General features: G+C 39.5%; 1 protein-coding gene across 1 annotated transcript; it reads right to left on the bottom strand.

The window, feature by feature from the left end:
- Positions 1-3742: 3742 nt before the first annotated feature.
- Positions 3743-15975, bottom strand: TMEM41B (transmembrane protein 41B). The gene is made up of 7 exons (XM_075425628.1): positions 15770-15975; positions 14076-14193; positions 12819-12947; positions 10993-11086; positions 10024-10128; positions 7978-8116; positions 3743-7114 (listed from the first exon to the last, which is right to left on the bottom strand). The coding sequence occupies exons 1-7, from the start codon at positions 15849-15851 to the stop codon at positions 6945-6947; spliced, it is 837 nt and encodes a 278-aa protein (XP_075281743.1). The 5' UTR covers positions 15852-15975; the 3' UTR covers positions 3743-6944.
- Positions 15976-17882: the final 1907 nt, after the last annotated feature.

Genomic DNA, 17882 nt, shown 5'->3' with positions numbered 1-17882 from the left:
GGGAAGGGCGGCCCAGGCAGAGGAGCCGCAATGCTGCGCCTGCGCCTTGGGCTCGGGGGATGACGTGATGCTGCTGTTCCAGTTGGGGGGGCTGTGCGCGCACAGAGGCAGTTGGTGGGGGGCGAAGTGGGCGGTGTCGCGCGCGGTGGCCGTCATGCTGGTGGCTGACAGAGGGGCCCATGCTCTCTGAGGGGGCGGCGAGGCAGGCAGGCGGGCGGGTAGCCGTCAGGACCACCGCGGGACGGTAGCTCAGCTCTATGCCTCCGGGCGACGGGACCGTGGTGAAAGCCCCGGTCTAAGGCCGTCGGTGGCTGAGGGGTTTCCCTCAGAGGCTCTTAGAGGACAAGGAGGGTCTGCCAGGGGCTACTCGCTCAAAGCACGTCTTAGTGTTGGTCGTGCTTTGAAAGCAGATCTAGACTTGGGTCTTCCCCAGTCGCTTACAGCTGCTCATCCCCGCTCCCTGAAGGCTGCTCCTCCAACAGCTGTTGTGGCTCCACAACTTTGTGGAGCAGCCATACATTGAAACTGGCCCAGGTCAGCACAATGCATTTGGCATAAGCAACATCAACACATCAGACTTCTGGAATTCCGCTTGCAGACTAGATCACCTAGCACACACATTCTCCCACATCAGGGCACAGATCGGAGGCGAACTGTCACATCAAGGTGCTGAACATTTCTTAAGCTCCCATGCAATGTTGTCCCTCATCTCTGCAGATCCAGGAGCCCACACCTTGTGGTACAGTTTGTGAGCAGGTCATGGATCCATTGTGCAGGTCTGTCTACTACAAGGGCTCCCAGAGCATCAGACAGGCAATGGCACCAGGCCACTTGTCATTGAGGTCCAAGAGTTTGTCAACAGCCAACATGAGGGCAGAGGGCAAGTATATGAAAGTGTGGTTTAATTTATTTCCACTCCTTTTACTTCCACATGTTGAGGATGGTGCCCCAACCCAAGGAGACCGAGTCCTCCAAGGTGGAGGCAAAAGCCAAGGCACTGACAGCCAAGAAGGCTCTTGAAAATATCCACAGTTTCAAGGAGGTCTGCACATTTTCCACCGGAGACTCAACCTACTGGCTGCAAAAGCAGCCCAGGAAGCCCTGCAAGAGCACCCCACAGCAGAACAAGCTTGAACTTAATATCATGATGAGGTTCCCTTTGACTGCAGAATGAATCATGCAGAAGAGGCAAGATAACACCCTGATTTTCATCATTGATGTCAAGACTAGGGCAAACATAGGATCAAGAGACTTTCAGGAAACTGCACAATATTGACATAGTCCAGGTCACACATTGGTTAAGTCTGCAGTCTGGTTTGATGACTTGTGGCTCTGACCTAGTGTTCTACTTGAGACACTGAGCTAGGTGTCTCAAAGGGGGCTTGGGTATCAAAATGTCTGATTCACTGTATCTATATAAAAACAAATTTTATAGTATTCAGACTGAACATTCAGGGTCTCCCTTAACACTGGAGGAGAATCAGAGGATATAATCTAGGATATAATCTAGGATAAATCCCACCAAAGTCAGCATATCAAGGTAGAAACGCCCTCTAAGAGGGCACTAGTAGGCCATAGTGGCCCTGACCAGCCTCAGCCTGGGTCTCAACCCCACCAACCATGGGTCCACTTAAGTCAGGCTGCTGGGCTCCATCAGACTCTGGTTACACTTATTTGGCCCAATCCTGCACTTGTGTTGCTGATTTGCAGTTCTGGCTTCACCTGAGAGCTGTCTCATCATTACAGACTTGGGTGATGACCAAGATTCTTGGTTGAGGCTGCCCCTGGCCTGCCCTGCTCTCCCGCTGGAAGCAGTGGACAGGCCAACTGGGCTCTGTCTTTCCAACCCCCGCCCTGGGGATATTCCCCCCGAGAAATCATTTGAACACAGAACAAATAGTCAAATATGAGAATGATAAAGTGTTTTGAGCAGATCACTAATTCACAGCATGGAACTCTTCCAAGTACAGTAAACACAAATTCCAGATTATTGGATACAACTGTGGTGAATGACTTCATAGACCCCAATCTTGTGCTCGATCAGAATCATTTTATTGCTCAAGTGAATACCTTATATACTAATACAATAGTTACTAGAGCCAATCAGCTTTGGATGCGTGGCTTTGCGAATGCCAGTTCATGGTTGCTGTTTTCCAGGATCTTTTGCAGCTGGATGTGTGAAAACAGCTTATCTCGTGAGAACAGAGAAGGGAGGCACAGGATGCGCTGATCCTTCAGGGTCATGAGACAGTGCTGTTGTGTCTCAAGTTACATGGTTTCCCACATAAAACTGTTCAAGTGCTAGGCTATGAAAGAGAAATCAGGAGTTATAACCATAACATTAGATCTTGGTTCCAATGCAGAATTTTAAAAGCTATTTGCCACTATGGCACAGTCCTCTCCAGAACCTATTAACCTTGTGTCTACTAACCTTTTAAGGGTATGAAGATATAATTGAAGTCTGAGAGATGTGCAGAAGCAGAATTCTCTGCGTTTTGAAGATTATCTACAGAAAGGAACTTTTCTGGGGCCTCTCGCATAGTTATACAATCAGTCACTGATCTTGGCTCTGATAATCCAGACCCAGATTCTTCCTTGTGTACAACAAAATAACGAAACAAATTATTACACTAGGTCGAATATTTTTAAGAGGAAAGGAAGTTAAGGTATGTTAGTAAAATTATTATGCTTTTATTAATTGCCAATATTAAAAGGCTGTAACTTCTTTCAGTCTGGGTGGCCTGGAGCTATAAAGCCACCAGCTAAGAGTTAGATAGAACTGTGTGTCATTGCAAGACATCGATTAGTCATGAAAATAATCTAACTTCTCTTTGAGGTAAATTTGAAGAGCTCACTCTGTATCCTACTCTCCTGTCAAAACTTTTAATTTCCCTCTCAACACTGTCACACTAAAATATATGGTTCACAAACCACAATTTATGACAGAAGGAAAGCTTTCTGTAATTTGACCTGCATTCTTTTCAGCCTCCTGGGAAAAAAAAAAGCCCCCCTATTTTGTAACCATACAAAGGAGATTGTCCCGCATTATGAAAAATAGTTCACTGTAACCTTGAGGGACAGTGAGACTTCCCCTTTCTGGCACTGGCTTTGTGGTTGGTGCTAAGGAATGGACAGGCACTCAAACGGCACTCCTGGGACAAGATTTCTTTACTGTGCTGAACATAATTTTGAATGGAGGAATTTCGCTAGAAGGTATGCTTCTCAGTTCTTTAGCTCTCACAATTCCCAGAGTTATTACTCCACTGTTATTACTTACAGGAATGAAAGAAAAAAAAAGAATATGTGTGACTAACAACAAAGAAATGCATTTCCTGTTTTCTTCCTTCGTAATGTATTTCCAGTGCAAAACACTAGAGGTACAAATTTCATTCCTGCAGCAACAGCTCTCACAAAGGCTTCTACTTCAGTTAGTCCTTACATTTGTAAAAATGCACCTGCAGTAGCTGCTGGGTGTTTCAGTCCATCAGCTACCTGGTTCAGTCAATTCTGCTGGTAGTTCAGTTTAATCCAGAGTAAACTGTATGGTTTGAGACAGGCAGCATACTTCAGTTCTAATGCAAAGCAGAGCAATCCATGTTGCATTTTAGTTACTATCATAAAACTGTGTTATCACAGAAACTATACATGATGAATATTCTCAGGAACAGCACACAAAAATCTTCAATATTACCTGACAATAAAACCATATTTTGACTTTGTGTGATAGTATAGTTCACTAACATTTTAAAGAAAAACTTGTCATTTTTTATTTCTTCTGTCTTAACCTTTCAGCAAACTTTCAACATCAGCTTTCTATACAAGGCAAAAAAATAATTCCATAAACTGGACATAACAGAACATTAAGGGAAGATGAATGAAGCTATAACAACAACTTTAGCACATAAGCCTTCATCAGGAATTCATGAAAAAAAAAAAAAAACCAAAACCAAAAACAAGTCATGCAAATAGTTCTGTTTAAGGAGATAAAACAAGTTAGACCCAATTGCTTTCCAATGCAAAACATAAAAGCTTTTCAAAATTGCTGCTGTACATAAGAAATTCACTTCAGGTGGAAAAGTATGTCAAGTTTACCTAGATGTTCTGAAATAAAGGTAGAAACAGAAGGAATCTCATCTACAGATGTAATCAGCTCAGTTTAATTTTTCATCAGTCCTTAAAAATACTGTTTAAGAAGAACTCATCCATTTTAAACAGTTTAATAAAATATTAAGCTTAGCGGGAAGTTCAGCATGCTTCATTGTATTAAAAAATACAGTGTTTTATGTAATAGCTTTCCTATCAAATGGCAAGAGACATTTAGTAATGATATCATGCAGGTATCACAAAAAGTTGCAAAAGATAAACATGTCACAGCTCAAAATTCCTTCCAACTAAGAAAAAAAGCTGTATCTTCCTGATTTCCCAGTTTGTTTCATGGTAGACACTGTTTTCCTGTCAAAACATTACAGCTATCTCTTGGATGACTTGCTAGATTCCCTAAAGGAAAGGGTAGGCTAGTACAATAATCCACAGCACAGTGCTTTTTTTCCTTTTTCACAAGGCCTTTCTTACTCTTCACACCCCTCAGAAGTAGTCCTCAGGGCAGGAAACTGCCTGAGGCTGTTGGCTGCTGAACTTGAATGCAGAGGGGACAGGTTAAAAAACACACTAAGTTTTGCAAAGGGAAATATCCATAGTTTCTACTTTCTTAAGGTCCTAAGGCTTCTAGCCACTGTGGTGAGAACCCAGTCTGTCGCTGAAACACAACAGGTTTTTCAGTAGCATAGCCTGAACCCATCTACACAGTGAAATATAACTCAGTGATAGCATGATTGACATTAAATTGAAAAATATTTCAGTTCCTTCTGTAGTGTCAAGATTCCACCAAAACACTGGCTTTATACAGCATACAAGGGATTTTACAACAGCATCTGTTATTGACCAGAAATTGAGACAAATATTGAGAAAAGCCACTGGACAGTAAGTAGTAGGTAATTTATTCTGAGAGTTCATCTGCTTGAAAAATTAACTACACAGAAAAGTAGGCTGTAAGTCTACAGCAACTTCACATTCAATAGTCCATGGGACACTTGCTCACAACAGCTAAATTTACACTCAAGTTTACCATGGAATAAATCCCCTGTGTAGGTAACCTCTGAGATTAGAGCTGCAGCAATAAACATAATCACTGTTCAGTTTTAAATGCCAATAAAGTACACTTTTAGAGTAAATTCTAAATAACAAAATGAGTGCTGAAGCTAAATGATCTTACAATAAGCTTGCAAACAGAAGTGATATGAATTCCTTTATTTACCTATGTAAAAAGTAGCATTTACTGTGCAGCCCAGATTTAAATAAAAGACAAATAGTGTATCACTAATACTTACAAGTAATACTGTGATGAAACGGAGGAGTCAATTAACATTGTTACAAAAAGAAGAAAACTCCTTAAGGGTACCAGTACCTTTCATATTATCACATTTACGGAACTGTTCTCTCACATCCCAATGATCTATCATATGATGAGTTAATATGAGGATACAAATAAACCCTTGAATTGGAGCATATGCTAATGTATTGATTCCCATTTCAGCAAGATACTTCAGGGGCACCAACTTAAAGCATGTACACAGCACTGGTTTCAGTAGGAAAAAAAAAAAAACACCCAACAACTTAAATGTACAACCCAGTTCCTTGCTGATCAGGGCCTCATTTTATGGGATTCCACTGACAATACAAACTACAACAGTTATAAGTACACAAGGGGAGGTAACATATACCTTATTGAATGAATATATATACTTCTACTTAAAGGTGAATTAATTATAGCTGGTTGCCCATTGCCAGTTATGACTTACTAGACAATGGAATCATCCTTTTGATTTTATATACATGGACACATGAACCTTCTGTTACATAATGCTTTGAATATTATTTGGAATCAGCTCTTTAATACAAATTGCACCAATTTGTGTACCTGACATTTCTAGCTAATTGAGCTGCAATGGAAAATTTTATACTCTTTACATATTGCTTGAGAAATAGATATTGATAAGTGAATATCACACTGCTTAAAGTTACATATTTTTAAAGCACTGAAGAACTGAGAGTTTTTTTTATAATCATACAATCATTTTCTTAAATTGGCAGGTTAAATCTATGCAAGTGAAATATTGGCAAAAGAATCAGCATTAAAAAATTAAAATTAGAACTTCAAAATCATCAGCCAGCCGCGATAAAAATTCTAACCTACTCTCTCCCTTCCTATATCCTCTCACAAAGATAAAACTTTGCAGAGGACAAGAGGGAATGATGTGACACTTTGACTTTGTTAATCCAGTTAGTAAAGCAGCTATAGATTCAAGTATTTAAATCCACACAGCACTAATAAATAGAAGTACACAATCAGGATGAGTGCATCATTGTAGTTAAAGTACTGTGAAAAACATTTGTTTGAGTGACCGCCATTATTATATTATGCTATTATTTTGGAACTCCAAGAGGAAAAAAAAAAAAAAAAAATTGCTGATGAGAAATGTACTGAGACCAGATCACATTCAAGCCTACAGAGAATGTTACAAAACTGGACTGAATAATCAAGGTTTCTTTCCTACAAGTTTTAGAAAGCGTTATCTGTAGTTTATATCTACATTAAAATTTTTGCTCTACAGATAATCAGAGAAAAGGGTTACATCTGTGTTTTCACTTTCTTCATCCTGAGGACCCCACACACACCCTCCCAAAGTAAAACACGGATGGTTTGATTACGAAACCATATGCAGTACATTTCTGAACCCAGTTCCTTCTATTTTAGGCCATGTGTTCATTTAAAGACATTCTTATGAATTACAAGCCTCCCTTTTAATTGCTTGAGATCAAATATACAAATATCCAAAGTGCTGATCCTGAGATGAAATATGGGAAATTCTGGTCCAGTCTGATCCTTATTCAAACTTCTGTTTCAGTTTCTTTTGGAAGACAGTGGGTATGATGGAGAGGATGGCTAGAATCATGAGAACAAATACAGAGTTCCAGGAAACTGCTTCCCCTGCTGTTGTAAGTTGGTACAGCGTTGTTCCTGCCTTAATGGCTACAAAAGACGGCGGTGCCACACCTGGAGCAGGAAATGAAAAGCATACGAGGGCAAAGGAAGAAAAACAAACTTGTTAGGGTGAAAAAATGAAAAAGCACCATAAATTAGTCCTCCAACTTTTAACACCAAAAATTTCAGACTTTGTTGCCTTGCACTTTTTTCTTTGTAAAGAGGAGTACAAATACAGAATTCAAAGACAAAAAATTCTTATCAGAATAACTGGTTTTATACCACTGTTAGCATTTTTAACACCAACTCAAACACAGAAAATAATCTCTGCTCTTTAGACTCCGCAGATTTCAAGCTGTTTCTCTACAAACAGATCTTATTTACATTCATAAAGGAAAAATATGGATTGTTTCCTAACCAGATTTCAAAGTATTGGCAAAAATACACAAAATTAGAAAACTAAAGTGTTTAGCAGTACATTAGTTACAGTATTCATTCGCTCCTAGGAAGATATATCATGATGAACAAAATGAAGTGAGAAGGGGAGAAGCAATCCTTCAGACCAAAGTCACACACATCCTCACACAATTACGCTGAGCCTAAAATAGGAGCTTATAGAAGTTCACAGAAGTATTATAGTCATGAAGTGGAACAAAAAGTTACTGATAAAGTGTTAATATAATGCATGTTTCCTTAAGCAAGTAATTACCTGGGCTCATTATGTCTCACCTAGTACATCACAACAGTCCTGACTACTAAAATGTTTTGATGCTACAAGCTCCATATATCAAAAAGTACAAAAACAATGTTCGTGTGTAATCTTTCAGCTAACCAGTAGGTGGTGATCTCTGCTGAACAACACATACAGAGAAGACACAAATACTACCCCTTCTTCTGGCCACCCCAAACTGCAGTTCACTAGCCAGAATTCTTACCTAGAAAAGTCCCAATGAAAAATACTTTCAATGGCACATTAATTACAGGAGATGTTATATTGATAAACCAATTGGGAAGAAAAGGTGTTATTCTCAAAAATATTATGTAGTTAATGAGGTGTTCTCTGTGCCTTTCAACCTGCCAAAATAAAACAAAAAAAATTCAGTAAAAAAATCCCTCCCTTGAAAATACACAATGATTTTACTACTAGAGGTTTGTTAGGGGTTTTTATGCATCTTTTGTAGAAATTTACAAGTTGCAAACATAAAAATCAGTTAAACAGTAAGTGACTCAAGGAAGTACATCAGTGATCACCTGTTAAATAGTACTGAAGTTAGTCTGGAAATACCAGACTAGTCTGTGGTAGAGCATGATGATGATGTGTCTGAATCAGCCAACTTAAAACAGCAAACAAGAAATCTGGTACAGCAGCAGGCCTAACTAACTTTAGCACAGCAACCTCTGCCTAACTAACCAACCCAATCAACACAGCCAGCTCGTCATCCTATTCCTAAAGCTTCTGCAGGAACTAGCAACGAAGTTTGTTCCTCAGCCCATTCTGTCCTAACTCATGATCAAACCTGAAACATAGCTGTATTCCTCACTTGGAAACTTACCCAGGTCATGTCTCTGAAGTTCATCAGGTGGCTGCTGTCAGCACAGTCGCTAAACCCATCTACCAATACCTTACAATGCCTAGCATTAACGTTACCCATTACCACAACAGCCCCAACTTTATTTACAGTCTTCATTATATTCTCAAGTCTATCTCAGATCCTTACACTAGTACTACATGAAAGCCTCTTCTCCTTCCAGGCTGGCTTTAGCACATCAGCCCTTTTAAAGAAGAACTGTAACCTCAAATCAAACCATAAGGTTAGCAAAGCATCCACCACTTCTGGCCTACCCTGGCAGACCTTCACTAAGCATAAACATGGTCATCTGGCCCCAAACAGTTGAAATAAAACCTGGTCTGATTGCAATTCCATCTGAAATCTCCTGTACCAGCCCCAGTCACAATCCTGTTTCTTCTCTCAGACAACTTTAGCTTCAACTGCAACACTAAAGCCAATAGCCCTGCTATTGTTCAGTAATACCACTGTGGGTTTTTTTAATCTCACTGAAGGACAAATACATAAACATTGATTAATCCTGCACATAAAACGTCTTAGCCCTCAAAATGCAAGAACAGTATAGTCCAATTAACCTGGAAATAATGAGATGAGCTGCACATGTAATGGCATAATTTTAAATCACATACTCAGTTCTACTAATAGAAATAGTAACCATTTGCCTCTCAGAGAATAGCCTCAAGATTATACCACGATATTAAAATTTACTTGGCTCAAGAGTCAAAATACTACTGTAGTCTTTAACAAGGTCAATTAATATGGACACAGCTCCACATCTTACCTAATGAGGAACAAGTTTAAAATAATTTTATGCGATTCAAACACCTTGAACAGAGTACAGTACTAAGTTGCATTTAATACTTGTTCAAATATGTTTCAGAGTATCAAAGCAAGAGACATGAGGTCAAATACTAATCACATCATGATTTTGTATTGCAAAATCTTTAACTTCATCTGATGATTAACACTTGCTGAAACTAATGTTACCAAATAGTGTAAGAGAAAGCTTCTAAATGGTCCAACCACAGTAACATCTTCAAACTGAAGTTTTGCAATCAGACATACAGCCACGGGTTTTCTTCCCATATAAAACCCACAAACCCAGCTTTCATTAGTTCTGATGCTTATAGAGCTATTACTTTCAGTTGAAACTGGAGAGATTTCCTATTGACATTAGCTAAACCAGGTGGGTTTTCATTGCAAACTCTTCCTAGGTAAAAACAGCTCACAGGAAAAAAGATAAATTCAGGAATACTCCCCACTGTTTAAAAACACCCAGAGAAAGTAGCTCCACAGTGTCAGAAAGGAGTCGGAATGCTTTCTTTGTAGCTAGATACACAAGACCCCCTAGTTTTCCATGCCATTGCACTACACATTTTCTATCGTAAGTTTCAGCAACTCTAGAAACTTTACCTGTTCTGACCATTTTACTGCTTTTTCTGTTAAATATCTGTATATAACAGGGCGTCCCACTAGGTATGAAAGCATATAGCAGAATGAAGCTCCGAGTCCTGAGCACTGGGGGGGAAAAAAAAAAAAAAAAAAAAAAAGAACAAATGAGCAGAAACTCTAATCTTAGCCTTATATCCCTATTAACTACACGGGCTGGATAGAGCCTTCTATGTGTCCCTCCATCGAGGCTGAAGAGCTATCCTTCAGCAGTATGTACACACTCTATCATAGGATGTTGTTGACCCAACACAGTTCCTTTAATTCCAAGGCTTTTAGATCAATCTTAACATTCAAAGTAGACAATGTTGATTATTTATCAGTTAATACTGAGTGCTTCTGCAGTTTTATTTTAAGATTTTGAACCGTGAAAGCTTTGCAAATAAGAGCCACATTGCCATTAAAGACATTCAAACTTCAGAATTCATAAACTTGGGCCTCCAAACCTACCTAATTATCTCATTCATAAATACTAAGGCTCATTATGACTACGTCTTTTGTAAATTACATTTTTTGAAGCTTGTCAATAACATACATTTCGTATCTTAATTTAAGCTTCTTATTTAAAGCTATTTCAGCCACTCAGATGTATTTTGCAGTGTGATAATAAAAATGTAATAATTATATTCTGAAATTACAGTCAGGCTGTGGTGGATGCTAGACAAATTTAAAGAAAAGGAAACTGGCTAATTCACACCCAGCTGCCTCCTTTATTAAGAAAACTCAGACTAACAGTTTAGCTTTTTAGAACATCACCCAGTGCTACGGTGGATTTTGTGGGTAATGGCATTTTCACAACAGAGCTGAATGAGAACTCATTCACACTGCTACTTCACTCAGACTGATCATTTCAAATAGGAAGCTGTTTAGATGCTTGGTTGTATTCCAAATGGATAGACGTATACACCCTCATAAACTATTTTCCATACTTACTAGACAAACAAGAAATAAGGCGAGTGGAAAGGGATAAAGAAACCCTGACAGGATACTGAGAAATATAGACCCAGGGATAGCAAATGTTTGCAAGCTGGATGTATCTTAGTTAAGAGAAAAATAAAATTTTAAAAACTACCCAATTCTTAATTTTATAAGCAGTCACGATACATAATACAATTTGAAAAAGCATAAATACAAATAGGCATAGCCTCTGAAGATCTTTACTTCAAAATACATTTGCAGAGTAGCACAAGAAGGCCAAGCACAGTGAAACAAGGGGTAGATTGATCACTACACATACAAAAATAAGTCACTATGTAAAAGCTGTTATCACATTTTTCTCTTTATCTGTGCTACAATTGACACTTGGTACTTGTGACATTACAGGAAACACATACCTCTGACTTTACATTATTGACTAGAGGTATGCAGATTTCAGCCATTCTCTCTGAAAAGTTCACAGAACTCCTGTCCGAGCTCATAATTACTATGAGTTTCATGGAAGACTGACACATATGAAGGCAACTACTACTTCATTATAAATAGGTATTGTGCGATTAGTAGATAACTAAGGTACATGATCACTAATTTCAGTCAGAATTTTTCAAAAAGGCAAAAATTAAATTTCCGCAGCATAAGCGACCAGGCTGTTGAGCTTAAGGCTTGCTATGCATACTTGAGACTATGATGTACTACGCACTCTGGACAGAAATCTTATAAAGATAAAACATTTGCACACTATTTTATCTGAGTTGAATTGACCGAAATATTAAGGAATGTTATTTGGCTTTTTGATATTAAGTCTATTACAACCAGTACAGCTTTTTCTAAGCAAATGTCAAGGTTCCGACATAACTGTAACATGCTTGTCTAACTGATCAGACTGCTGCTGAGATGATAAATGTCATCACACCATCTGCTATAGTAGTTCAACAAACAGCCAATTCTGTTCTACTTCTTGTTAATATATAAACTAATACCTAAATTTTCTTCATAAATCTGTTATTGGTGAAAGAACGAACTGGAGGTTAATTACTAATGGCACATTCAGCACCGATTTTTGAGCTGCAAAAGCCTCCTGCATTAAACTATGAAACAGATCTCTTCTACAGTTTTTAAAAGTTATTAACCTTTAGTTAAGTGTTCCAGTTAAGAGTGTGTTTAATGATTAATTAATATACTCAGCACTCAAGGAAAAGAAGTTAACATAGAATACAGGTAGCCTTTGGGTCTCCCCAGGCAGAAAGTACTCAGAAATTTAACTCGCTAACAGGAAATGGAGATTTATTTTTTGAATGTGGGCAGTGCAAATGAAAGAAGCCTCAAAACAATTTCCTTCAGAAATGTTGTAAAAAATTCTGTAAATTATGCTTACATGCCACTTTTGAATGTCTCAAGGAAGAGCGCTGCAGTAGTTTCAGTTTTCCTTTAGAATCAACAGTCATTTCTAACTGGCGATTCATTTTGCAACTTTAAAAGTTAGCATAACACTGAGACCAAGTTTAATATCAAAACTAATAATATTGTCCATAACAGACACAGCCAAGGTGAAGGTGCATGCAGATCGCCAACAGTATTTATCACTATACATGCATGCATCAATTTCCTTCTACTCAATCCCTTCTTACAGTCCTGAAGGCATACTGAAACACCTAAGAGGTGTTTTTAAGTTCCAAGATTTTGGAATACCTGTGTCTATTTATAAATACACATAGGTATGTTAGCCTTCTTCACCCATGATGAAGAATTTATAAGTTTATATTTTACATTTCTTTTTCAGAGCGGTATGACTATAGCAAAACAGCCATCTATATAAAGGATACAAAACATATGTGGCAAAATAAGCCACTAATACTTGAACATAAAATGTGTCCTTATACTTGGACAGGACTTTTCCCAAGTCCTTCGCATCATCCATATCTCTAGGAACCTTTATACATTCTCTTTCTTCTCTGGAAGGAAAAAAAAAAAAAGCAGCAATGGTGGTAAATATAATCCAACAGTATAGTAAAATTACTTATTAAATACATAGATAATTACATACACTACATCACTAAACTACCTCAGCAAACAAACCACACATGATTATTGTTGTGATAATGTTCTCAGATGAACACTTAATATCTACAGTGCGTTTTGTATTAGAAAATCCTATTCGCAAACCACATTTTTTAATTCATTACAATAATCAGCTTCATTTCTTGGGTTTTGGTTTTTTTCTTACTAAGTATTGATCAAAAAGAAGTAATTACTCAAACTAAACCCTGGCAACTGAACAGCAGTCAACATTTCAGCCAAAAATAACTGTAACTGCCTCAACATTAGGGTCATAACATTTGAACGGCAGCAAGAGTGGTACAGCTTTACCTCACGAACAAACAAAGCTTTAAGAGCAAAATCTCATGTCACACCTTAATCTGGTGCAACCCTGGGCAGCACAGTTGAGTGTCCTCTCTTCCTCTGTATCAGACTTAGTGATTGGACTGTTGCAAACTGAACTTGTTGAGCAAGTTAATCAGACAGAAAATTAACTACTAAAAGAAAGAAAGAAAATTGTCAGACAAGCAGGCTCCCATCTTGGCAAACTACCTACCTTCCCAACACAAGAACTAGATGCAATGAAAAGGAGAAAAAGAAAACACGAAGCTAGATGTGAAGGAAAAAGGATGTCCCCTTTTGGTGACAGCCTGCAGTTATACCAGTATACGAGGAATTTTAAAATAAACCTAGTTCTAACAAAGCAGTTTTGGCTCTCAACTGAAGAAGGTTAAGAATATAGTGAGTTACCATTGCTAGTAGGACAGGGGGTAACTTTTCAAAACACGGTATCTCAACTGTGCAACAGAAACCCTAGGTCAAGTACAACTCTGTTTACACAGATCCTACCGGTTAGTATTTCAGTGTTAAGCTTTGTATCCTGACATTTGAGGTTGTACACACTCAAATGGCCTTTTAAAAAAACAAGGTTATGTCTATTATTAACTCATGTCAGTTTAAAAATCACTTAACTGCATGTAGGCTCCTCTGCATTTTGATCCTGAATGAAAAGCAAACATACTAATCTTTCCTGACATACTTACTCACTAAGTTCTGGGAAATTTTTATATACCAGGAACATAAGGAAAGCAGCTGATAAGAAGATGGACACTAAAATAAGAAGTGATGTCCGAGCTGATCCACCTTCTGCCTGAGCTTTCCCTGAAATTGAACAAAAACAAAGTTAAACAACAACAACAAGAAACCCCTCAATTCTTATGACATATTTCAAACTTACACTTTATAGAAATGTTAAGGTAAGCTCTCTGTGGCCATAACCTTCCCACTAATGCTTTCAATAACATATACAACACATTGCTCACATTCCCTGAAAGCTTTCAAACAAATACGAAGTTCTTACACTGGCAATCATCCCATAGAAGTCAACTTCTACGATCCGTAATAATTTAAGCCTCAATTAATGTTTGTAAAGAGAAACAGAACAAAACAAAGCCATACATTTTTTTCTTCCTTTTCGCCAGAAATCTCTGCCAGTCTAGTTAACCAGACATTTAACTTGAAGTTAAAACTCCATTATGTACATTGCAACTTTGAAACAGGCTTATTTAACAGATTAGGTTTTTTCCTCCTAATAAAGAACACCAGGCACAGTCACTAGCCAACTAGGTGAGACACACTCATCAGGAGAAGATACATGCAAACACACCCATCCACCAGCCTGGGATATAAAGATTACAGTTCTCAAGCTCTTGAATTACACATATTTTACACTCACATAAAAAAGTCTTATTTTGGTTATGCCTATGTAAGTTTTTATTAGTCTTTAAAATTTTGTGTAAAGGAAGTAATACGAGTGCAGTAAGTGATACAATTACAGTTTAAGTGTCTTCTATACTTTAGATTTTTACCAATATGACCATATACATGCAATATACTGACCAGCACAAATGTAGCTACATGCACAAAGAATTTTAAACAAACAGTAAGAACTCTCTGCATCCACACAAGGGTGTGTATGTGTGGATGTATTAAAACACTCTCCTCAGACACTGCTAGGCTAGCACAGCTTTGCATGGAGCATTAGTCTTGCTCACCTGACAAACGCAAACAATACAAAGGCCGTATTTTCATTGTAGATGCCAGTGGCATGACTACCATGCCAACAGGCAACATTCAAACTGGTTGCACTGGCATCTCACTGTCGGGAAATTCAGCGACAGGGTGATGAAATCCATGGACAAAACAGAGCCAGCTGGATGAGCCCGCAATTTTACTTGCTTTAACATTTTTCACTTTGAGGTCAGCTCGATCCCACAGGTTCGCAGTGGCTCTGCTAAAGCCCAAGAGGCAGAGGGCAGTACTCATGCAGCAATTACAACCATGAATACCTCAGCGGTGGTTATTTTAACAGTATCTTCTCCACATATATGAAAACAATAATTAAGAAAAAACAATTTGACGAAACAGGAAAACGCAGCAAACTGCACTTTCTGCCACTGCCACTTTTTGTACTATAGTCGTGCTGGTAGTGCAATAACACACACACACACGAACCCACACGTTTCCTCATTAGCGTGTGTGTAGGAGGCCTTGCCGCCCCGTTTCGGTCCCCAGCAGCGGCTGACATGCCCCGCGACGGGGTCTCGCCTCCCCTCCCCACACGCCGCCCCCCCGCCCCCGGCGGCCGTGCTGCCGCTCGCCCGCCCAACCGCCCGCGCCGACCGCTGACCGTTGGCAGGACGAACTAGCGCCCTCCCGCCGCCCCAACCCCCGGCACCTTCTAGAAGCTGCCGCTGGTGCCTGGCGCTCTCCACCGCGCCTTGGCAAGGGCCGCGCTCTGCCGCCCTCCGCTGCGCCATAGCTCCGCACTACGCCGAGGCCCGCCGGCCTGCAAATCAGGCCCAGAACAGCCCTCACCGGCAACCGAGAGCCACGGGAAGGAGGCGGGACTGACCGCTCCTCCCACCCCACCAGGTCGCGCTCCCGTCGCCGCACAGCGCATGCGCTGCTCCGGCCTGGCCCTTTTATGAGGCGTATTATGGGTTTTGCGCTTCTGTACCGTGATATACGGGAGCACGTGTTTGGCTTCACGTTGTGAAATGCGGTGGTGGGTTAGTGACGGTAAATATGGTAACGCCTCCTTTCTGGGAACGTCTATATGGGTATATACGGTAATCGGACGTGCGCTCAATAGGGATAACTATGGTGCGGGGTGCCCTCTCACTTTGTTTCTATCTCCAAGAAGAAAGGTCCAGTTCGGTGTCTTGAATGAGCCGCACTGTGCTTCCCCGGGAAGAAGGAAAACTCTCCGAGCTGTCTCAGGATTTTCTTCACGTCTCTTCCTGTCAGTAAGAGGGTTTGAAATCCCTCAGAAAAGCCAGAGCATTATCTCCCGATGTTCACAGATTCCCTGGCATTCAAGACGAATCTGGCCTGGAAGCACCTATTTCCTCATGCGATCTTCTGGCAATAGGACATCTCTTAACCTTTCAACACTCCTCGTCAGCAAGAAGCGTTACAGTAAGTGTTCTCCAGGTGGAACACTCTGAACTGTGCAGACAACGCGCATTGCATGAGCTTCTGGGCAGGCGTGTTGGCAGAGGGAGAGGGTGTGTCACCCACTCGCCCCTGTTCCAGCTCTATCTACTTACAGATCTCCAGCCTTTCTTCAGAGTCCTTTTGTAGAAAGGAGGAGACAGCTGGAGAGCATTCTAAGATTTAACGTCAGCCTCATTTATCTGAATATTCTGGCTGCAACGAACTTTATACCATGACTGAGCATCTCTTTTAAAATTGCTTGAACAGGATACAACAGATAAATAATTTTACAGCAGTAGAATTTTACAGATTGTATTTCATGAGATCATAGATCTTCATAAAGCAGCAAGGAACATGCAGTTCAGCACACAGCAGAGCTCTTAAAAGCGTTGCTCTATTGCTACTGTACAAAACCCACTTGTGTTATAGTGTGTCTACAGGAAGTTGATTCTTTTAAGATCTAAATAGTCTAATATGCTATCACACAAGTACAGCCCCTTCCAAATGCAGTGGAAGGAAATAATCCAAACTATAAATTGTGATCATACTCCAAACAAAGCTTCAACTCATGAGCAGATTCCACATGAAGCTTTAATTTACTCAGGACTTCTTATGTTTAGAATCAAATTATTTGGAATTATTTCATTAAAACATGTAATTCACTATTTTAATACTTTTGATTGAGATTTCAGAAATGCTAGTGCCCTGAGGAGCCAGTCAGGTCTATAAACTTGTTGCTTTGGGCATTGGTACCAGATGACAGAATCCTTTGTTTTTTCAAACCCTTTCACTAGAAAATTGTACATACTAGCAAGATGGGAATTGCTGACACTGCAGCAGGTAGTATTTTTTCCCTGTTGTAAGTGCACATCATCTTTGTCGTCTCCCTTTGATTATCTCATTGCTTCTGGTACTCCAGGTAAAATGATTCAAACACTGGGACTTCTTTCTTGTCTGGATAACTTCTGACAAAACATAAAATAGATACTAAACTAAAGAATGTTAGAAGTAAAATTGTAAAGAAGATTATTATGCAGAAGAATGTTTGCCTAGTCATCCTGAAACAAAAAGCACATACTGAAAGATGTAAATAAAATATGTACCACAATTTAAAATCTGTAGAGTAGATTCTAAATGCTGCAAGGGCTATCTCTTATTTTGGTGTAGTGGTTTGTACGGTGTGGCATGAACCCCAGTTTGGCATGTTTGTTATTCAGTAATCACTCAGAGCCAAGGAGTCAGGCAGAGCCTGCTTCAGTGGATGTCTGACTTGTAATTAACTGGCTTTGTATTGTGTAGCCCCTCAGCATTACCCAAATGCAGGTAAGCTGACAACAGAGGTTAGGCTAACA

This window comes from Opisthocomus hoazin, chromosome 7 (assembly GCF_030867145.1).
Source record: "Opisthocomus hoazin isolate bOpiHoa1 chromosome 7, bOpiHoa1.hap1, whole genome shotgun sequence".
Taxonomy (NCBI): Eukaryota; Metazoa; Chordata; class Aves; order Opisthocomiformes; family Opisthocomidae; genus Opisthocomus; species Opisthocomus hoazin.
Note: the sequence above shows the minus strand (reverse complement) of the source record. Positions and strands in the feature narration are given on the sequence as shown.